The 23,121-nt window shown below is 47.6% G+C and overlaps 1 protein-coding gene across 1 annotated transcript in view; it reads right to left on the bottom strand.

Moving 5' to 3' along the window:
* The window catches only part of dnah12 (dynein, axonemal, heavy chain 12), a 475,562-nt gene that overhangs the window by 393,059 nt on the left and 59,382 nt on the right, over positions 1 to 23,121 (bottom strand). Inside the window, exons 7-11 of the mRNA XM_072472436.1 lie at positions 13,993 to 14,151; positions 12,593 to 12,788; positions 10,533 to 10,721; positions 9,687 to 9,849; positions 3,241 to 3,332 (exon numbers count right to left, since the gene is read on the bottom strand). Coding sequence (XP_072328537.1) covers positions 3,241 to 3,332; positions 9,687 to 9,849; positions 10,533 to 10,721; positions 12,593 to 12,788; positions 13,993 to 14,151 — 799 coding nt within the window. The remainder of the gene's footprint in view (positions 1 to 3,240; positions 3,333 to 9,686; positions 9,850 to 10,532; positions 10,722 to 12,592; positions 12,789 to 13,992; positions 14,152 to 23,121) is intronic.

Here is a 23,121-nt window from a genome sequence, read left to right as displayed (position 1 = left end):
CCTTTCTCTCAACTCCTTTGCCTCCGTCGCATTTGTTCCGATGATGCCACTTTCCAAAATGGTGCTTTGAAAATGTGTTCCTTCTTCCTCGACCATGATTTCCCACCCACAGTTGTTAACAGGGCCCTCAACAGTGTGCGGTCCATCTCCCATGTCACTACCCTCGCCCCCTCCCCTCCCTCCCAGAACAAGGATAGAGTCCCCCTCGTTCTCACATGTCATCCCACCAGCCTCCGTATGCAAAGCATAATCCTCCGCCATTTTCGCTAACTCCAGCGTGATGCCACCACCAAACACATCTTCCCTTCACTCCCTCTGTCAGCATTCCGCAGAGACCGTTCCCTCCGAGATAATCTAGTCCACTCTTCCACCATATCCAGTACCTCTCCCATCACCCATGGCATCTTCCCATGCAATCGCAGAAGGTGTAACACCTGCCCCTTTACCTCTTCCATGCTTAACATCCCAGGCCCAAAACACTCATTCCAGGTTAAGCAGCGTTTCACTTGCATCTCTTCCAATTTGGTCTACTACATTCGCTGCTTCCAATGTGGTCTCCTCTATATTGGAGAGACCAAACGCAAACTGGGTGATCGCTTTGCTGAGCATCTTCGGTCTGTGCGTATTCAGGACCCTGACCTTCCCGTTGCTTGTCATTTTAACAAAAGACCCTGCTCCCATGCCCACATGTCCGTTCTTGGCCTGCTGCAATGTTCCAGTGAAGCTCAACGCAAACTGGAGGAACAACATCTCATCTTCTGGTTCGGCATGCTACAGCCTTCCGGTCTCAACATCGAATTCAACAACTTCAGATGATCAGCTCTACCCCACCTCAACCCATTTGTTTTCATCCCATTTCATTTTAACTGTCTTTTACCATTTCTTTCTTTCTTAATATATATTTAACCCCCCCCCCCCAATCTTATCCACCTTTCCTTAACCTTTCTCATCTTTGCTTCCCCCTTCCCCTCCCCCCACATCTACAGTTCATCCTCTGATGTTAGTTTCTCTGCTGTTTGGCCTTTCACATCTTTTGTTCTCTCTGGGGACTGCCATTAGCACTCTTTCCCCTTGGTTTCTGTGGCCATTAGCACCCGGTTTCCCTGGGTTTCTGTGGCTATGACTCATCTTTCATTCTCACTCCACAGTATAAATATTTCCCACTTTCTCTGTCTGTTAGCTTCGACAAAGAGTCATCGGACTCGAAACGTCAGCTCTTTTCTCTCCCTACAGATGCTGCCAGAGCTGCTGAGATTTCCCAGCATTTGCTCTTTCGTTGCTTTTATCTAAGTTCTATAGGTATTGAATTCATCAAATTAAGGCACTCATGCAGAACCTGCTCGGCTTTGCTCACAACAGTCTTGCACACATGGATCTAACTACCAGAGCCATCAATATTCAAACCCTCAGTAACACTCCTGTGCACGGGACAAGCAGTTCCTTTAAAAATAACAAAAGCAGTGACAGTAACCTTATTTTCCTTCATCTCCACTCCCAGATCCAGGCTTCATGTTCTTCAGCATTGCTGCACCGCACCATTGGATAATATGAGCTCAAATGGCTCAGTGCCTTTTATCCAGAATCAAATAGCTTCAGTTTCCCCAGAAACCTGAAGTTTCCATTTCAGTTTTAGTTTTAATTTTTATTTCACTGGAACCCTAAAGGTTCAGTTGCCTTTTCAGTTAGGGTCTGACTCAAAAAAATTGCAAGCTTTGAACCCATGGATTCCATCACATTAGCCTTCTTGCATGTTTTATAGCTGGAGTATTTAGGTGGCTGGTCCAGTTATATTTCTGGTCAATGACTATGCCAGAATATTGATAATGGGGATTCAGTGACATCAATGAGTTTGACTGTTGTGGGCAAATAGATAAATTCTCTGCAGTTGGAAATGGTCATTATCTGGCAATTGTATAGCATGAATGTCACTTGTCACTTAATAGCCTAAGTCTGAATGATGTCTAGGCCTTGATACATGCGAGCACAGACATCTTTATTATCTGTGGATGTGTGAATGGAACCAAACACTGCACTCATAATGGAACATTTCTACATCTGACCTTATTATGGAAAGAAGGCCATTGATGAAGCAACTGAAGATGGTTCAGTTCAGGACACTGTCCTGAGGAACGTCTATAATAAAGTCCTGGGGCTGGGAAAATTGATCTTGCTTGGCGATAGATAAGACTCCAGCCAGTGGAGTATTCCCCTGGAGTTCAATTTTACTAGATCTCCTTGATGTCACATTCAGTCAAATGCTGTCTTTATGTCAAGTGCAATCAGTCTCACCTCACCTCTGGAATTGAGCTTTTTTAACAATGTTTGGACCAGGGTTTAAATGAAGCCTGGAGTCAAGTGTTCCTGGCAGAAACCAAACTCAACATTATGAGTATTAGTGAGCAAGAGAAGCATGTAACTATCTGTTAGGGTAGTTTAGTAACTTGAAGAATCCAGCGGTAAGAGAACAGAGGTTTATTTAACTATATACAATATTCCGCTCAAGGCAGCATCTCGCTCCCAGTACAGTCCTTGCTGGGAGAATTAACCACACCAGGCCCTGCTTTGGGCCGGCTTTTATGTTCGTTCGTAACGAGCTCCAGCTGGGTGCCCACCCTATCTGGGAGGCTCGTACATCACGAGTTTAACGGGGTTTCCCAATAATGGTTTCTCTGTGGTCCTCGAGGGGATTACAACAGGTAGGAAGAGGAAACAGTGGGCTACGCACAAATTCACTGCTCGGATTAAATTGTGTTATTTAGTACTTAAAACCTGTGATAGTAAATACAACTTGGAGGAAGACAAGCAAAAGCAACATCACAGCACTGATGCAGGTGATTACCAAAGAGGGAACAAGTACAAAAGTTTAGTAGCAGGAGATACAATGGTCAGTAGCCACAAAAAAAAGACCTGGTTGACAGGATAAGGGATAAATATCAGATGCAACAGCTTTGAGAGGGAATCGAAACATCCAGAAGTCATGGTTCATTATAGTCCTAATGGCATCAGAATGAATACATTCGAGGTCCTGCAAAGATCATTTCAAAATTAGGAGAAAGGTTAAAAAGGAAAACTTCAAGGCTAGCAGAGGACTCAAAGGTTATCAATTTAACATTTAAGAGGGGAGAAATTCCTTACAATTAAAGTGGTAACACAAAAGTAAGTATTTTGTTTGATGATATCCTCCTAGTGTTCACGGTAGTAACAAAAGTAGTAGTTTTAATATTCTTGTTATAAATTTACCTCTGTGTATTCATCAAATGAATGTTCTTCTTCCATGAATTTCTGTATACGTTCATTGGCAGTTCCATTTATTAGCCAGTCGTAATGTTTAACTATGAAAGGAGACATAGAATAATCGTGAGAATAACACATGAAATAAACCATTTCTGTAATAATGTCATTGTAACACGATTTTAAAAAAAATAACTGTTAATTTAAAGTGTCTTTCGAAGTGGACCTCCTACTTGATCTGGAAAAAGATATTTGGGGCATCACTCAAGTACAAGGCTTCTTCTACAAAGCAAGAGACTTATTCCAACTGAACCTAGCCTGGAAATTACTGCGAATGAGTTAACACTTGAGCCGGAGAAATAGGGTGTCACACCAACAACGAAATGAACATTATATACAAACTACTGGAACGATGAAACAGGATAACAGAACAGATCAAAGAGTCCAACATCGTAAAACTCATAAGTCAAGTCTCTGAGGTGGGCGACGAATTCTGGTTGACCGCCTCAAGGGTGGGTCAGGAGCCACCAGCTGAGGAACGGGCTGGGCCACGGCAGAGTGAGGAGGATGCAGAGTATTCGGAACCTCCACATATTCCAGGTTGGGGACAACAGGAGGGTGTGGCACCGGTGGAGGATCACGTAGCGAGCGTGGAACGAGACGAAGGGCACGCCGATTGCGGCGGCGAATGGAACCATCTGGCAGACGAACCAGGAACGAGCGGGGAGACACCTGCCGAAGAACCACAGCAGTTGCGCACCAGCCACCCTCCGGAAGATGGATGCGGACGTTGTCATCCGGCGCCAGAGCAGGGAGATCAGTCGCCCAAGCGTCATGCGCCGCCTTGTGTTGTGCACGAGACTGTTGAATCCGCTGAAGGACCAGAACGTGGTCGAGGTCTGGGACGTGAATGGACGGCACCGTGGTCCTGAGGGTGCGACACATGAGCAGCTGGGCTGGCGACAGGCCCGTGGAGAGCGGGGCCGAACGATAGGCCAGCAAGGCGAGATAGAAGTCGGATCCTGCATCGGCAGCCTTGCAGAGGAGCCGTTTGACGATGTGGACGCCCTTTTCCGCTTTGCCATTGGATTGGGGGTGCAGGGGATTGGATGTCACAAGCACAAAGTTGTACCTGCTGGCAAAGTTGGACCATTCCTGGCTCGCGAAGCAGGGGCCATTGTCCGACATCACAGTGACTGGGATGCCGTAACGAGCAAAGGTCTCCTTGCAGGCACGGATGACCGCCGATGTGATGTCGTGCAGGCGTACGACCTCCGGGTAGTTGAAAAATAGTCTACAATCAGAACATAGTCCCTGCCGAGCGCATGGGACAGGTCAACGCCTACCTTAGACCAAGGGGACGTGACCAACTCATGGGGCTGTAGGGTCTCACGTGGTTGGACCAGCTGGAACCGCTGACAGGTGGGGCAGTTGAGCACTGTGTTGGTGATGTCCTTATTGATGCCGGGCCAGTACACAGCCTCTCGGGCCCTCCGTCGGCACTTCTCCACACCAAGATGGCCCTCGTGTAGCTGTTCCAAAGCGAGCTGGCGCATGCTGTGCGGGATCACGATGCGGTCCAGCTTCAGGAGGATACCATCGACTACTGCCAGATCATCTCTGATATTGTAGAACTGCGGGCATTGGCCCTTGAGCCACCCGTCCATCATGTGTCGCATGACACGCTGTAGTAGGGGGTCAGCTGCAGTCTTGCGGCGAATGTGGATAAGATTGGAGGCCGTGAAGGCCACATGGGCGTCAACCTGGCAGACGAACCTCTCTGGGTCACACGGGGTGTTGACTGCCCTGGACAGAGCGTTGGCTATGAACAGGTCCTTGCCCGGGGTGTATAGGAGCTGGAAATTGTACCGCCGGAGTTTAAGCAGAATGCGCTGGAGGCGAGGGGTCATATTATTCAGGTCTTTTTGTATAATGTTGACCAGCGGGCGATGGTCAGTTTCGAAAGTGAATTGGGGGAGGCCGTACACGTAATCATGAAATTTGTCAATCCCAGTCAACAGGCCCAGGCATTCCTTTTCGATCTGCGCGTAGCGCTGTTCCGTGGGGGCCATGGCACGTGACGCATATGCAATGGGGGCCCATGATGAGGCCTCATCGCGTTGCAGGAGCACCGCCCCAATGCCGGATTGGCTGGCATCCGTTGAAATTTTTGTTTCCTTCGTGGGATCAAAAAATGCCAATACCGGGGCTGTGGTAAGCTTGGTCTTAAGCTCCTCCCATTTGTGCTCGTGGGCGGGAAGCCATTGGAAGTCTGTCGTCTTCCTGACCAGGTTCCGGAGAGCTGTGGTATGGGAGACGAGGTTGGGGATGAACTTCCCCAGGAAGTTGACCATGCCCAAAAATCGGAGCACCGCCTTCTTATCCGCTGGCTTCTGCATGGCCGTGATGGCTGCCACCTTGTCCGCATCCGACCGCACACCCAACCGGGAGATGTGGTCCCCTAGGAACTTGAGTTCCGTCTGGCCGAAGGAGCATTTGGCTCTGTTGAGGCGAAGGCCTTGGTCCCGTATTCGCTGGAGGCGACTGATATGCTCCTGCGGGGTGGTGGACCAAATGATGATGTCGTCAACATAGACGCGCACACCCTCAATGCCCTCCATCATTTGCTCCATGATCCGGTGGAATACTTCTGATGCCGATATAATCCCAAACGGCATCCTGTTGTAGCAGTATCTGCCAAACGAGGTGTTAAAGGTACACAGCTTTCTGCTGGACCTGTCTAGTAGAATTTGCCAGAATCCTTTCAAGGCGTCAAGTTTGGTGAAGATGTTGGCCCAAGCCATCTCGCACGTGATCTCCTCGGCCTTGGGGATAGGGTAATACTCCCTCATTATGTTGCGATTCAGATCCTTTGGGTCAATGCAGATCCGGAGCTCGCCGGAGGGCTTCTTTACGCACACCAAAGAACTGACCCAGTCGGTTGGTTCCGTCACTCTGGAGAGCACTCCTTGGTCCTGGAGGTCCTGCAGCTGCTGCTTCAGGCGGTCCTTGAGGGGTGCTGGGACTCTGCGAGGTGCATGAACCACAGGCGTGGCGTCTTGTTTGAGCAGGATTTTGTAAGTGTAAGGAAGCGTGCCCATGCCTTCGAAAACGTCGCGGTGCTGGTCGATGACGGCATTAAGTTGCGCCCTGAAGTCCGCATCCTGGAAGGCAGACGTGTCCTCTGGAGAGAGTGTACTCGTTGAATGAGGTTTAGGAGTTTGCACGCCTGTGCGCCTAGAACAGAGTCCTTCGAGGAGCCCACAGGTTGTACGTCACTTCAAGTTGGCATGAACCGGTAGCAGGAATGACGTTGCCATTGTAGTCCACTAGTTGGCAGGTCGACGGAAGAATGGTTGGTTTAACCCCAAGGGTCTGAAAGGCTGACCACGCTAGGAGATTAGCGGAAGCACCAGTGTCCAGGCGGAATCGTATCTGGGATCGGTTGACCATCAGGGTGGCACACCACTCGTCGTCTGGATCAATGCTGTGCACCGACAGCGGCTGGTGGTTTTGATTCGGGGACAGCCTGTTCTTTGTTATAACAGCGACTCGAAAAGGCTCCCTCGGGTCCTCGGTGTCACTGGTCTGCGGGAAGTCGGAATCAGACTCGGTTTGGGGGTAAGTAACTGCTTGCTGCAGGGTTCTTCGGAAGTTTATTTCATTTCCTGGTTCAATTTGAGGCATTGTGCTGTCATTCCAGGTGAAGGAAGGTTGTTTTACAGCTTTAAAAGATTTTTTCTTTGATTTGGGACGTTTCCCCTTTAAATGGGCATGGTCCGGGACCTCTGACGTCATGACGCGCGTGACGTAGCACGTAGGAGGCGTTTGCACATGCGCAGGTCGCGGTTCCTTTACTGATGGCCGTTTCCGTGATTGCACATGCGCGGCGTCGTGCAACTGCACAAGTGCAGTCCCTTTAGAAAGATGGCCGCCAACCAAAATCGTTCTCTGCTCCAGGATTTCGGCTTCGAGGTGATTACTGGCGCTTCTCTTACCTTTTCCTTGCTGGTTGGAGTGTGTTTTCCTCACAGTATTTGCCAAATTTGTCCAGGACTGCCTGGAAGTCGCTCCTGTTTAGCCCCTTGGAGAACTTGAATTTTTAAAAGGTTTCTTCTGCTCTGGCACCGGCGATGGTGAGGAGAAGCTCTGTTTTTTCAGGATCAGCCAGGTCTTCTAGTTCGGCTGCCAGCAGGAAGATTTCAAACTTTTGCCGGAATGCCCGCCAGTTTTCGCAGAGATCACCGTGGCACTGGAGCTGCTGTGGAACCCGGATCTTGAACATCTTGCCTGGGTATCGTTGCTGGTTGTCACTGTACGCTGAGGTGCCGGTGATGCGGAGCGGCGGCGGCGGGTTGATGTTCTCCATACTTCAGGATGCCGGAATGCTGATTAGTTGCAGGTGGGTCTCAGAAGTGCTAGTATGCAACCACTCTTTGTACCATGATGTGTTGGGTGTTCTGGATCACAAACAGGTCACCAACACTGGAAGTGGTGCAAGTCTATTTTATTATAAGGTTAACTATATTAACATACTTGAACTGTGGGTAAATGCAATACCAGCTTTAACTGTTGACCCTTGCCTAGTCCTAACCAGGTGATGCACTCAGCACATGGTGAATGTCTGTGTTGCAGGCTGTAAGCTCTGTGCTCCGAGCTGGCTGCTACTAGAATGAACGGGAACTCTCCTGTCCCCTGTCTTTATGGTGCGTGTGCTCTCACTGGTGATTGGCTGCGGTTTTGTGTATGCTGATTGGTCCCACTGCATGTCCATCAGTGTGTGTGTGTGTCTGCACCATGATATACTGGTGTATATTATGACACCCACCAGCAGGAATGCCCTGCCCACACACACCCGGCCGCAGAGGGCCCCCCTCACCGGACCCCAGACCCTGTACCTCAGACAGTGTCAACTGGACAGGGCACTGGTCCCCTCCCCATGGCACTTACCCACCCTCCGGCCGTAAGTGTGTCCCCGGAGCTGGGTCCCATCCCCTGGGTGTTCGGATGTTGGCTGCTGCGTGTGTGGTTTTGCCTACCGCACAGTATCCAGACATCAAGGTGTGATTGGGATGCAAGGCAATGAGTGACTCCCACATGTTACATGGCCCGCCCACCCACGGGAATCCACTTGGGATGTGTGAAGTGCTCACTTAACGACGATTCAATTCTATATTAGCAGTAGCCTTCAGCTATTCAGCCAGAGGCATTGCCAGTCGGTGGGGGTTATGCGTGGTCGGTGGGGAAGACAGGCAGGGACAGGTTCTGCCCCTGGAACGGATACACACGATCCAAGGGTTGGCATGGTGGTGCCACGAGCGCTTGCCTCCAAATTTCCCCCTCCCACCAGCGCCTCCCCCCCACCCTTCCATGGTGGCCTACCCCTGCAGAAGGTCCCCCAACCCCCACTGAGGATCCCCCATGTCCCGCTGAGCACAGCAGCAACAAGCCCAGAGTCCCTGGGCTCTTTGCCTGCGAGCAAAGATGGCTTACTCATCTCCTCGGCTCCCCACAGAAGCCCTTATGCCAGGTTCACGTTTTTCAAAAGGAGCACTAATCGGCGCCTGCGTGACCACCTGCTGGGAAGGCAGGAGACCACTGGATATGGGGTGGCTCCTGTTAATTGTATGAAAATAGAGCTTAAGTGGTGATAATTGGTTTCTCGTCTTGCTATGGCGAGATCCTGATTTCGCCTACAGGAGCGGGCCGGTTGCATTCCAAACTGTTTGGCACCTGGCGCGGTTCTCGTTTTTGGCCTTTCCCGCTATTCACCGGCCTCATTTTGTTTGAGTGGGAGCACAACGAGGCCAGAAGATCACGCCCGCAGTCTTAAATGGGAGAACCCTTACTTTGAAACTAGTTCAAGATTCCTCCACAAGAGGAAATCTCCTCTCAGCATCTACCCTGCCAAGCTCCTCAGAATCATATGTTTCAATCAGATCATCTTTCATTCTTCTAAACTCCAATAATTAAAGACATAACTCACTCAACCTTTCCTGATAAGACAACCCCTTCATCCTAGAAAACATCCCTGAATGCTTCTAAGCAAGCCTATAAGGAGACCAAAACTGTACACAGTAATCCAGATGCAATTTCATCAATGCTTTGTACAGTTGTACCAAGACTTCCCTACATTTATACTCCACCTTCTTTGCATTAAAAGCCAACGTTCCATTTGCTTCCTAATCAATTGTAGTTACATGCTAACTTGTTATGATTCATGAATGAGGACATCAAGATTTCTCTGTACTAAAGCATGCTACAGTTTCTCTCCAAGTAAATAATATTTTGCTTTTCTATTCTTCCCATCAAAGAGGACAACCTCAAATTTTCTTGCATGATATGCCATTTTCCAAATTTTTGACCACTCGCTTAACCTATTCTCATCCCTTTGCAGACTCTTTGTACCCTCCTCACAACTTGTTTTCCTACCAACCTTGGTATCATAAGCTTACCATACTGTTGGAAATGTGCAGCTGCTCCTTCAAAGTTAGTTTTGACTGTATTCTTGAGTGTGGAATAGGCCCACTTTAGGATGTCAGCAGATGGTTTAGCCCTTATGTTGTCAATGTCATCAATGTTACTATCAGATAGCCAGGACTGCACTGTTTGAACGTTCTGAATGATGCAAAACGGAGACAATATTATTAAACTGGAGTATAATTAATTTTAAGAAAATATTATCTTTTTGCGCTATCCGTATTAAAACTGTAATGTTATTTGGGGTTAGAGTCTGCACAGAGTAAATATTCTTCAATAGTATAAAGCACTGTAATGTCCTTTAGGGAAGGAAATATGTCATTTATATCAAGTTTGGCCTACATGTGATTCCAGACACTCAGCAATGTCAATTCAAGGACATTTATGGATGGGCAACAAATGCTGGTCTTAAAGAAAAATAAATATTTTCTAGTATATGTAATCGAATGATGTAAATGTCAGTTTAAAAAGTCTGCATATGCACAATTCTGTTATACATAAAAGAAGTTTCTTGCTATATCAGACTTCTTTCTCACATTATTACTTGTATTTATAATTGTCCTTTATTTTGATGCAGCATTTCAGTACTGCATGTTTCCAGTCATTTACAGCTTCACAAATAAATTTACTCATTTTTGTAAACTAACCAGAAAGTAATTGACAAATAGGGTAAAATTCAACTTCAGAAAGGCCACTAAACGGATAGTAATGGATTTGCCACCTGCTGTGCACTCCTATTGTAAAAAATGAATTTGTTATGATACAAAGTCACATCTTTCATGTCTTCAGGCAGACAAGTTAATATTTCAGAAAGAAACTACCTGCATGGCATCTTCTATTTTAGCAATCACAAACAGCACGGTCTCCTCCAGGTCTGCAAATGTGGGATAGAACTCCATTCTTTCTTCGTCAAATACTAACTCCATCTTAAACAGGGGCATCTGGTATTTTTCCTCTTCATCAAAAAGATTTATGTAGGCCTTTATTGTTCTTCCAAGAAACTCTTGCAACTTAGATAATCAGAACAAAAAGGTAAACTCCTTTTTAAGATTCAAACACATAGTTTTCAGAAAAAAATAAATCATCTCCTCCATTTTCATGTTGCATTTGAATTGCCACAGATAAAATATAAAAGGTGTTTTTTATTTGCCGATTTCTACAAAGAATTGCTGGCTCTAAATTAACAAAAGGTCAGTGTTATGCTTTAATTTGAAGCACTATTCGTATATAGATATAAACATATACTGTAGACACTTAAATGCAATGATTACTGTTGAAAACAGGAATCAAAAGTCAAATTATGTTTTTGAATGAGAAATTCAATTGCAAAGCACCACTTCTAGCAACACCACATAAACATATGCCAATTCAAGGCAGGTATCACCATGGGCCAATAACCTGCATGGTTGCCCATGTGGCTTTCTTCAATGATTTTAATGTAGAAAGCCACGGACGTGCAGTTCAACATGCTGTCTACCCAGGAGGAAATGAAAACTGCCTAGCCAAGAGCACATTACCAAAATGAATTTTCAGGGATAAGGAAGCTCTCCAAGCATGTGACGAGGAAGCAGGAGGAGATTACTGAGGACATCAATGTCAAGGGTTTTGCCACAAAAATATGCTGTGCTAGAAAAAAAATGAATGATCTAAACAGAGTTGGCAAGGTAAGAAGACAGGTAAAATAAATTTGTATGATGGCTGCACCAATGACAGCTTCATTAATTACAATTTCCACACACTCCCAACACAGCACACTGCAACTATATTGCACTCTTTTACAATTATTGCATCATGCTTCACTAAACGTCCTTCTCCCCATGTTTAGATCCTCAGGACAATTACAAACTTCAGTTATCCGCAACCAACAACACAAACACACTTTCAAAATCAATTTTTTCACACTGGTTAACTTCACATTGTGCTGAGCATGGTCAGTGTATAGCAGCTGAAGTGCTGGGGCAACCCAAATGGAAAATAGGTCCAAGTATACAGCCTAGGACACTAAATCTGCATTCACTGGTTTCCACTTAAAATGCTGCTGGCCTGTGTTCTTATCACTAGTACAATCTCAAAATAGTACACATACTTTCTGCTCAGCATATAGGGGTATGAATAGTAGGTGCTATGTTGTTCTGTTTCTCGGCTATTATCCACCAAAAGCACGGAGCTATTTCAATAATAAGTAGCAAAATTAAAAACCACATCCACGCAATAACAAAGTAAATAAATGCAAAATAACACTTAGTTGTAATTGTTTAGGTTGTGAAGTGAAAACTAGATAGTCTTATGAATTACAATGGCTCCTGAAAACAACAATTTTTAGCAAAGGAATGGAATTATATATAACTGTAACCAAGTGTGGAGCTTCTTTGTTGAAGTAGAACGAAATATAAAATTGACACAGAATCCTTGTGCTTGGTTTTCTTCATCAGAGTGTAGGTTTGGTTTGGAAGAGGGATGAAAGTACTGGCTGGTCCAACTCCATCTGTGCCCGAGGCTATTTCTGTGGAAGTGTGATGGGTGTGTAGCAGGGCTATCCATTCACACTCAGTGGGTAGCTATCCTGGCTCATTAAGTGTCTCTTAAAGCCAATTACAGGAGCTACACTGGGATTTTCTAATTGGTCCCAAGGTTCCCAAAGACGTCAGGGGTCAATTTAGATGCCCAGAAGCAACCTGTCGGCAGCAGACCAATTGGCCACCACTCCAGGAAGGCTTGAGGCTCTTTCTGCTTGTCTGGGTGCTGCAGCAGCGGTAAAGGGTTCCCTCACCCCTAACCTGCCCACAATGGTTTCCTGGCTGTACTGCCTGGCCTTTTGAGCTATAACCGTTCTGTGATAAACAGCTGTGAGATCCTAAAGTAAATCACAATATTGTCTTACCTGATTACCTATAAGAACATTAGCACTCGAGTAGAAACAATCTATTTTCTCGGATTTAATGTCCTTTGTCTTATCTTTGTCAGTGAGAAGACTGAGAACTTTGGGGTACCATGTACTCATGATCTTTTTTTCCATTTTTCCATGCTCTATCACCACATTATTCTTGAATGATTCACATTCAATAGGTCCTTTAGATCTAAATCAATTATTGGAAATAAAGTTCAATCAATTAAGTAACCAACCTTAATTTTTTTACAAGATTTGATAATGAAGTACACGGATGCTCCAATATGCTATGCCATGGAGCAGTAGCATTTCTGCTCAAGATACCCCTTACAGAGACCTCTGCTCTCAGCCACACGGTTAGGGTAGATGCAGAGTAAACTATACACGCTTCTTGATTGGGAGTAGGTGGCAGGCGGATGAAAATTGACAGAAGACTTACTCATGTTGCTATCACACATCTTTGAACAATCAGCTTTTTACAGAATAATAGGGAAAAGTCACGGTCACATCTCATAATCTGCAGAATGGTGCGTAGAGTTGTACAGACTGAGAAAAAGGGAAAATAAATGAATGGGAAAATTTAGCAAAAAAAAAAAATCTATTGAGGTATTTTATCAAACAGAGCATGAGTAGGCCAATATGAATACAGACATTTAAGAATATCAATATAATAGAATTTTGTGTTTTGGCTGCTGTTTATTTATTGAAGGTTTGGTGATTTTTTCTTTTGTCCAAAAGAAAGGGAAGAATTTGTGACTAATTGGAAAATATTTGGGACGAGAAGAATCCAGAAATACCAAGGTAAATATTAGTAAACTACATGGAATTTGGATCAATTGATAGCATTGTTACGTCTGGATCTCAAGTTGTAGTTTTGAACCGCATACTGCTCTCATTCTAAGCAGTCACTAAGGGAGAGATTGCATTATTAAAAACATCAGAATGGGTTTGCCTGTTGGTGTCAGGTGCTAGATGAACAGAAGAAAGGAACTCTTCTCCATGCTGCACAACAAGCCTTCCTTTAAAAAAATATCTTGCCATTCATTTCAATATTGTGAGCATTGTTGGCTATGTAACAGACTGTGCACCATATATTTTGAGATTCTAAGGTACTACTTAAATACAAGTGTTAGTAAACACATCTGTAAAGTGGCAACATATTAAACTGCATTTGATACTTCAGTCTAATTAGTAATTCAATTCATAGTGTACAAATATACATGAACAAGACAGCAACATTCAATATTTTTTGCATAACATAATGATTTTTTAAAAATCGCTGCTGTTTGTAAACTTTTGTAATGCTGTCATTTTAAATGTTTGTGAAATTAGATTTGAAAATATCCTATTACAAAATAGGTTGACTCTTTATGTTAAAAGGTAAGTCTTCCTACCTGCAATCAGACACATTCACAAGAATCAGGTTGGAAAAAGTAACATAACCCAAGTCAAGAACTGCCTGCAAGACTGGATGAAGGATGTAGAGATTTTTTTTTATCTCCTCTCGAGCTTTTACAAAGCTCTCATGCCAGGGTTGAGAGAAGTCCAAGCCACTAAAAATAAAAAAGTTAACATCAGTGTGCTGAAAGTAAAATACATATAATGGGAAAAACCATAGATACAAAATCCAGGAGAAAAGGTCTCAACATAAAGGTGAAGTTTCACTAGCCTCTTCATTGTTACCAACAGAGTTAGGTGAGATGGAACTGGAGATTGTGGCTAGCAGTAAAGGCCAGCCTCACTAAACATAAGCCATGCACATGTGTGCCCATGCCAGTGATTCTTAAGGCATGGTCTCTGGATTTTCAGATTCTGGATGCATGACTGAAGATGTACGCCAGGAAAATGCACGCTGAGATCTTGTGGAAGCCCTGACAAATCTACGTGAGAATTCCCAGGAAGTTTACATTTTCGATGGGCAATTCCCCTGCTCCCTGGAGCCCTCAGTGAATGACTCCGATTCTGAACTAGAATACCTCCCAACCATCCAACTTGGCTCATGACATGCTCCAAATACCCCCTGACCACACAATTATTCTCTGCCGTGATCCGACCCACTGCCCGACCACCCCTGACTACCCAACTAACCCCCGACTTGATCCGATGACACCCCAACCCAACTATCCATTCACCCACCTACTCAGTCGCCCAACAACCCATCCATCCATTCACTAACATCAAAGATTGGACATTTAAACTTACCATATGGTAGCTAGTGGCTAGTGCTGGAAAAAGATAGCCTATTGTGTCACCCCTGATTCTATTTCACTCCGAAAGACACCCCAAGGGACACTGCGCTGTGTATTTTTGTGACAGCAGGGATTTTGCGATTTGTCCCAGATGATCTTCAGTGGAGAAGGGAGTATGTATATTACAGTTGTGTGGGACAGGTTGGATGGACCAGAGAATCCTTTCCTACCTGTTATTGTTCATATGTTACTGCAAGGTAACATATTTTCCAAGGTATAGGAATCACTGATGATAATCAGATTTCCATGCTGCTTTTGTCCCCACCACCTTTTCTCAACATTGGCTCATCCAGGGTTATCTCTAATGCTCAGAAACTGCTTCTCTTACTATAGAAACTGCTGCATTTGTACTTCAAAGTGTTGATAAGAGTAAAGCAAGGTGTGAAATATCGCTGGTCTCTTATTTTTAGTCTGAGACCCTCTAATTCTTGATATCCCACTTAGGGAAACACCTTTCTAGCATTTGCACTGTCAAGCCCTTTAAGAATCATATATGTTTCAATTAGACCACCTCTCATAGAATCATAGAATCATAGAATTTACAGTGCAGAAGGAGGCCATTCGACCCATCGAGTCTGCACTGGCCCTTACAAAGAGCACCCTACTGAAGCCCACGTATCTATCCTAACCCCGTAACCCAGTAACCCAGTAACACCCACTTAACATTTTTTGTACACTAAGGGCAATTTAGCATGGCCAATCCACCTAACCCACACATCTTTGGACTGTGGGAGGAAACCGGAGCACCTGGAGGAAACCCACGCAGACACGGGGAGAACGTGCAGACTCCGCACAGACAGTGACCCAGCCGGGAATCGAACCTGGGATCCTGGAGCTGTGAAGCAGCTGTGCTAACCACTATGCTACCGTGCTGCCCCTTCTCCTAAATTCTAAGGAATATAGATCTGGTCTACACAATCTCTCCTTATAGGACAATCCTGCTGTTGCATTGTGAAGTGTTGTCTTACCCTAGCCTAAGGTGTCAGGGCAACTGTTCTTTCAGGCCTACAATGAAGAGGCATTCCAACAATGATATTTATTATGATTCTAGTGGCGACTAATAAAATAAAAGAATCAAACTTCCTGGGCGGCACGGTAGCACAGTGGTTAGCTCTGTTGCTTCACAGCTCCAGGGTCCCAGGTTCGACTCCCGGCTTGGGTCACTGTCTGTGCAGAGTCTGCACATTCTCCCCATGTCTGCGTGGGTTTCCTCCGGGTGCTCCGATTTCCTCCCACAGTCCAAATATGTGCAGATTAGGTGGATTGGCCATGCTAAATTGCCCATAGTGTCCAAAAAAAGATAGATGGGGTTGCTGGGTTGCAGGGATTGGGTAGAGATGTGGGCTTAGGTAGGGTGCTCTTTCCAGGGGCCGGTGCAGACTTGATGGGCCGGGTGGCCTCCTTCTGCACTGTAAATTCTATAATTCTATAATAAACTACTCCAACGGAAGAAACCAATGGACATGATTCCACTGTTTAAAACTTTTACTGTAACAATCAAACCAAAATCAACATAAATTATATATATTAATTAACAGGCAAACTGTATTCAACAGATATCATGGTAACACATGTAGATCTTACAGGTATCATAAGTAGTTCCTTCTATGTATTGTATCAGTCTCATCCACAAAGATCCTGAAAGCTTTATTTTCCTCAGGTAGAATGCGAGTTCACAAAGGATTCAATGACTAAGTAATTACTGAGCTCTGAGGAAAAGTCATACCGACTTAAAAAGTTAACTCTGTTTCTCTCTCCACAGATGCTGGCAGACCTGCTGAGTTTATCAAGCACTTTTTGATTGAATTACTAAGTCCCTTCTGATCGCAGTTTACACTGCCCAAGTTCTGCAGGTACAATTTTCACCAAAAGGCAGACTTTTCCAGATCCCTCTGAGCTCTGCTCATGGAATCAGCGTTTTTGGTCTTCTTTGCCAGCTGTGTCATGGCTTCCTTAGCTGTCTCAAACACACAAAGCTCTCCCCAGCCTGTCTGTGCTGTTCTGACCATTGGTTGAAATCTGACCTCTCAGCTTTGTGTTTTTTCCGCCCGTCAACTTTAACTTCCCTCGCAACCAAAGACCATGCTGATTTCTCAGAAGTGTGATGTCACAGCCAGGAATCAAGGACGATAGCACCCACTCCTCACCTGCACACACACACAACACACATTTTCCAGAAACCTTGGGCTGGATTCTCCGTTTTTGGGACTATGACCCCCCACGTCGTCGTAAAAATTGTGGACTTTCACACCAGAAAAACTGGCATGAAAAGGCCACATATTCATAGCCCTGCTGAGGGCTAACAGGGACCTGTCATGAATCTAGCAGCTTTAGCTGCAGATACAGGCCCCGCACTTCCGGGTCAGAGGCCGCGCATGCGCACGGCGGCGGCCTCCAGCGGCGGACTCAGACCATGGAGTTGGACCTCCTAAATAGTGCCCCAGATCGGCCGCGCGCCCGACCTGGACCGCCCGCCCAAAAATAGCCTGGTCCCGTATGAGGCCCCCCCCGCTCTCCCATCGGCCTGCCCCCGACCATGGCGGCCGCGGACTGAGTCTGCAGCCACCACGCGAGTATCCCGAATGGCAGGACCACATTTGATCCACGCCGTCGGGACTTCGGCCGGTCGGGGGCGGGGTAGGCCTCCAGTAATGGCCGCAGGTAGGAGATACGCGAGAACCATTGCTGTATATTGTGGCATATAGTGTACACTTAACAAGGGCGAGGGCCGGTTGTTTGAGGGGTTGGACGATAGGCGTGAGGTGTGGGAGGGGCCCAGCCAACCATGTCCATATGTTCTAGTCCTGTCTGAAGTTGAGGAGGTATTGAGGGTCAATGTTCAGCACCCTGTTCGAGGTTTTGCATGTGCATCTGGAACCGGGTCTCCTAGAGGCCATATTCAGGGTATCAGACCGGAGCAGTGGTCGTTGTCTTGGCTTTTGCCTCAGTGATCGCTCGCAGGCGGGTCCTGTTGGTGTGGACCCCCCCCAAGGGACTACGCATTACGTCCTGTGCGGTCTACTTCCTTATATCAAGTACGATCAGTTCACACAAACAGGGATGCAATATTCACATACTGTAAGCTGAAGGAGACATACAAAGGGTATGTTATATGTTCAACTGTAACCAAGGAAGTGAGTCAATAAGTAATCATACAACTAGGCTGTATAACAGTTGAGCATTTTGAAAATGTGAACATCGGGTTGCGGCGATAACTAGCTAAGCCGCACGTTTCGGCGGCTCCAGCTCCAACGGACCTTCGGGCTCTTTTAAGAGCCCCAACGAGAAATTTTCGCGCGACGAAACCCGGTGTGGGGTGAGTGAATAGGGAGTCTCCCCCCAACGAAAGAGGAAAATATCGGCGGCGGCGGCTGCAGTGCGAGGAATCCTCGACGATAGGGACAGAAAGGGAGAAGACACAAGATGGCGGCGGAGAAAGCCCAGGCGACATGGGGGCCCGAGCAAGACGAATTCTTGAGACGGTGTGTGGAGCTACTAAAGAGGGAGGTGTTGACCCCGATGCTACAGGCAATTGAGGGGCTCAAGGAAGCACAAAGGATCCAGGAGACAGAGCTCCGCGTGGTGGAGCAGAAGGTGACGGATAATGAGGACGAGATCCTGGGCCTGGCGGTCAAAACACAGACGCACGAGGCGCTCCACAAAAAGTGCATTGAAAGGATTGAGGCCCTAGAAAACAGAGCGCGAAGGAAGAACCTTCGGATACTGGGTTCCCTGAGGGAGTGGAAGGAGCGGATTGCAGGGCTTATGTAAGCACGATGCTAAGCTCGTTGATGGGAGCTGAGGCCCCTGCGGGCCCCTTAGAGGTGGAGGGGGCCCATCGGATCCCGGCGAGAAGACCAAAAGCGGGAGAACCACCTAGGGCGACAATCGTGCGATTTCACCGCCTTAAAGATAGAGAAGAGGTCCTGAGATGGGCTAAAAAGGTACGGAGTAGCAGATGGGAGAATGCAGTGGTACGGGTGTACCAGGATTGGAGTGCGGAGGTGGCGAGAAGGAGGGCGAGTTTTAACCGAGCCAAGGAGGTGTTACACAAAAAGGTGAAGTTCGGGATGCTGCAGCCGGCACGACTATGGGTCACGTACCAGGAGAGCCATCACTATTTTGAAACAGCGGAAGAAGCATGGACCTTTATTAAAGATGAGAAATTGGATCGGAACTGAGGGACTGATACTGTAGGGAATGTTATTGTCGATGTAAATAGAGAAGTAAATTGGGAAGGGGGGAGACACTAAGAAATGTGGGCGCCGGTGGCGGGGGAAAGAAGGGACATAGGCGGAGAATGAGGAATGGGAGTGGGAGGGGAAAGGGAGCTGCACCACAAGAGGCGGGTCAGATATAGGGATGTTCCCGCGCCAGAATGATAATGGCGGGAAGATAAGCGCAAGGCAGATGGGAGTTCCCCACACGGGGGGGTCAAGGAGGGAGCAGGAGTAGCCGGGGTCAGTTGAAGTCAGCTGACTTGCGGAAGTAATATGGGGGGAGCAATCACGCTAGAAGGGGATCTAGCGGGGGGGGGGGGGGGGTAACTGGGTTGCTGCTGCGGAAATCAAAGAGGAAATGGCTAAAGAGTGGGTGGACGGGGATGGAATGCGACGCCTGGGGAGCGAGTGGGAGCGCGGAAGCGGGATACGGGGCTGGCCTAGAGAAGGTGATGGCTAGTCGACACGGGAAGGGGGCAGGTAGCTCCCTAGTGAGGCTGATCACGTGGAACGTGAGAGGCCTGAATGGACCGATTAAAAGGGCCTGAGTGCTCGCGCACTTGAAAGGACTAAGGGCAGACGTGGCTATGCTCCAGGAGACGCACCTGAAGGTGGTGGACCAAGTTAGGTTAAGGAAAGAATGGGTGGGACAGGTGTTCCACTCAGGGCTAGATGCAAAGAATAGAGGGGTGGCCATATTGGTGGGGAAACGGGTAGCATTTGAAGCAAGGAGCATTGTAGCAGATAGCGGTGGTAGATATGTAATGGTGAGTGGCAGGCTGGAGGGAATGGAGGTCGTGCTGGTTAACGTATATGCCCCGAATTGGGACGATGCGGGATTTATGAGACGGATGTTGGGTCGTATACCGGACCTGGAGGTAGGAAACTTGATATTGGGAGGGGACTTCAACACCGTGCTGGACCCAGGGTTAGATAGATCCAGATCTAAGACCGGAAGAAGGCCGGCAGCGGCCAAGGTGCTCAAGGGGTTTATGGACCAAATGGGGGGAGTGGATCCATGGTGATTTCTTAGACCGAGGGCCAGGGAGTTCTCCTTCTTCTCCCATGTCCATAAAGTGTACTCCCGGATAGATTTTTTTGTTCTGGGAAGGTCGTTGATCTCAAGGGTGGAAGAAGCTGAGTATTCAGCCATAGCGGTTTCGGACCATGCCCCACACTGGGTGGACCTGGAACTAGGAGAGGAAAGGGAGCAGCGAGCACTCTGGCGATTAGATGTGGGATTGATGGCGGATGAGGGAGTGTGTGGAAGAGTACGGGGATGTATTGAGAGGTACCTGGAGGCTAATGATGACGGGGAGGTCCGAGTGGGAGTGGTATGGGAAGCACTAAAAGCGGTGGTCAGAGGAGAGCTGATCTCCATTAGGGCCCACAAAGGGAAAACAGAGGCCAAGGAAAGGGAAAGATTACTGGGGGAGATTCTAAGGGTGGACAGGGAATTTGCGGAGACCCCGGAAGAGGGACTGTACAGGGAGAGAAGACGACTCCAGACGGAGTTCGACCTTTTGACCACCAGAAGGGCGGAGGTGCTGTGGAGGAAGGCACAGGGGAGGAGGTATGAATATGGGGAAAAGGCTAGTCGCCTGCTGGCCCATCAGCTGCGAAAGAGGACAGCGGCGAGGGAGATAGGGGGAATTAGAGACGAAAAGGGAGCTACGATGCGGAGAGCAGGGAAGATAAACGAGGTGTTCAAGACCTTTTATGAAGGACTGTATAGGTCCCAACCCCCGGAGGGAGAGGGGGGGATGCGGCAGTTCCTGGATCAATTGAGGTTCCCGAGGGTGGAGGAGCAGGAGGTGGAAGGCCTGGGGGCACCGATTGGGGTGGACGAGGTTATTAAGGGGCTGGGGAATATGCAAGCAGGGAAGGCTCCGGGACCAGACGGGTTCCCGGTGGAATTTTATAGAAAATACGTGGACTTGTTGGCCCTGCTGTTGGTGAGGACATTTAATGAGGCCAGGGAAGGAGGGTCTTTACCCCCGACAATGTCGGAGGCGACGATATCGCTAATTTTGAAGCGGGATAAAGATCCGTTGCAGTGCGGGTCCTATAGACCTATTTCATTATTGAATGTGGACGCCAAATTGCTGGCAAAGGTACTGGCATCGAGGATAGAGGACTGTGTCCCGGGGGTGGTGCACGAAGACCAGACAGGGTTCGTAAAGGGGAGACAACTGAATGTCAACGTGCGACGACTATTAGGGGTGATAATGATGCCCCCAGTAGAGGGGGAGGCAGAGATAGTGGCGGCAATGGATGCAGAGAAGGCATTTGACAGGGTGGAGTGGGAGTACTTATGGGAGGTGCTAAGGAGGTTTGGGTTCGGGAACGGGTTTATTAGCTGGGTCAAACTCCTTTATGGGGTCCCAACGGCAAGTGTGGTCACGGGTCGACAAAGATCGGAGTATTTCCGACTATATAGGGGAACAAGACAGGGATGCCCGCTATCTCCATTGTTGTTCGCGTTGGCAATTGAACCTCTGGCCATGGCGTTGAGAGACTCCAGGAAATGGAGAGGGGTGATTAGAGGGGGAGAAGAACACCGAGTGTCGCTATACGCAGATGACCTACTGTTGTATGTGACGGACCCAGTGGGGGGGGATGACAGAGGTCATGCAGATATTGAGGGAGTTCGGAGATTTCTCGGGATATAGGCTTAACATGGGGAAGTGTGAACTATTCGTGATACACCCTGGGGACCAGAGTAGAGAGATAGAAGGCCTGCCTGTAAGGAAAGTGGAAAGAAACGTCCGATACCTGGGGATTCAGATCGCTAGGAGCTGGGGAACCTTACACAGACTTAATCTGACACGATTGGTAGAACAAATGGAGGAGGACTTCAAGAGGTGGGACATGCAGCCTCTGTCATTGGCGGGCAGAGTGCAGGCAATTAAGATGATGGTCCTCCCGAGGTTCTTATTTGTATTTCAATGTCTCCCTATACTAATCACTAAGAGCTTTTTTTAAAAAATAGACAGGAGCATCACGAGCTTCGTGTGGGCAGGGAAAGTCCCGAGGGTAAGGAGGGGGTTCCTACAACGTAGCAGAGACAGAGGAGGATTGGCGCTACCGAATTTGGGTGACTACTATTGGGCCGCCAATGTGGCGATGATTCGTAAATGGATGATGGAGGGAGAGGGAGCGGCGTGGAAAAGACTGGAGAGAAAGTCCTGTAAAGGGACGAGTCTAGAGGCGCTGGTGACGGCGCCGCTACCGCTCTCACCAAAAAGGTTTACCACGAACCCAGTGGTGGCGGCAACATTGAATATTTGGGGACAATGGAGGCGACAGAGAGGTGCGCAGGGAGCCCTGGTGGGGTCCCCAATCAGGAACAACCACAGGTTTGCCCCAGGAAGGATGGATGGAGGATTTCAGAGCTGGCACCAGTTGGGAATTAGGAGGGTGAGAGATTTATTTATAGATGGGACGTTTGCGAGCTTGGGAGCATTGGAGGAAAAGTATAAGTTGCCCCGGGGAAACTTTCTTAGATATATGCAGGTGAGGGCGTTCACAAGACAACAGGTGAGGGAATTTCCGCTGCTCCCGACACAGGGGATCCAAGACAGAGTGCTTTCGGGGGTGTGGGTGGGGGAGGGCAAGGTGTCAGAGATATACCGAGAGATGAGGGAAGAGGGGGAGGAGCTGGTGGGCGAATTAAAAGGAAAGTGGGAAGAAGAGCTCTGGGAGGAGATAGCGGAGGGTATGTGGGCTGATGCCCTAAGCAGGGTAAATTCCTCTTCCTCGTGCGCCAGGCTTAGCCTGATTCAATTCAAGGTGCTACATAGAGCACACATAACGGGAGAAAGATTGAGCAGGTTCTTCGGAGTGGAGGACAAGTGTGGGAGGTGCGGCGGAAGCCCGGCAAACCACGCACATATGTTTTGGTCGTGCCCGGCACTGGAGGGGTATTGGAAGGGAGTGACAGGAGTGATTTCGAAGGTGGTGAAGGTCCGGGTCAAACCAGGCTGGGGGCTAGCTTTATTTGGAGTTGCGGATGAGCCGGGAGTGCAGGAGGCGAAAGAGGCCGACGTTGTGG

The sequence above is a fragment of the Scyliorhinus torazame genome, chromosome 13, assembly GCF_047496885.1.
Source record: "Scyliorhinus torazame isolate Kashiwa2021f chromosome 13, sScyTor2.1, whole genome shotgun sequence".
Classification (NCBI taxonomy): Eukaryota; Metazoa; Chordata; class Chondrichthyes; order Carcharhiniformes; family Scyliorhinidae; genus Scyliorhinus; species Scyliorhinus torazame.
The sequence above is the reverse complement of the archived record's forward strand: the minus strand, read 5'-3'. Positions and strand labels throughout refer to the sequence as shown.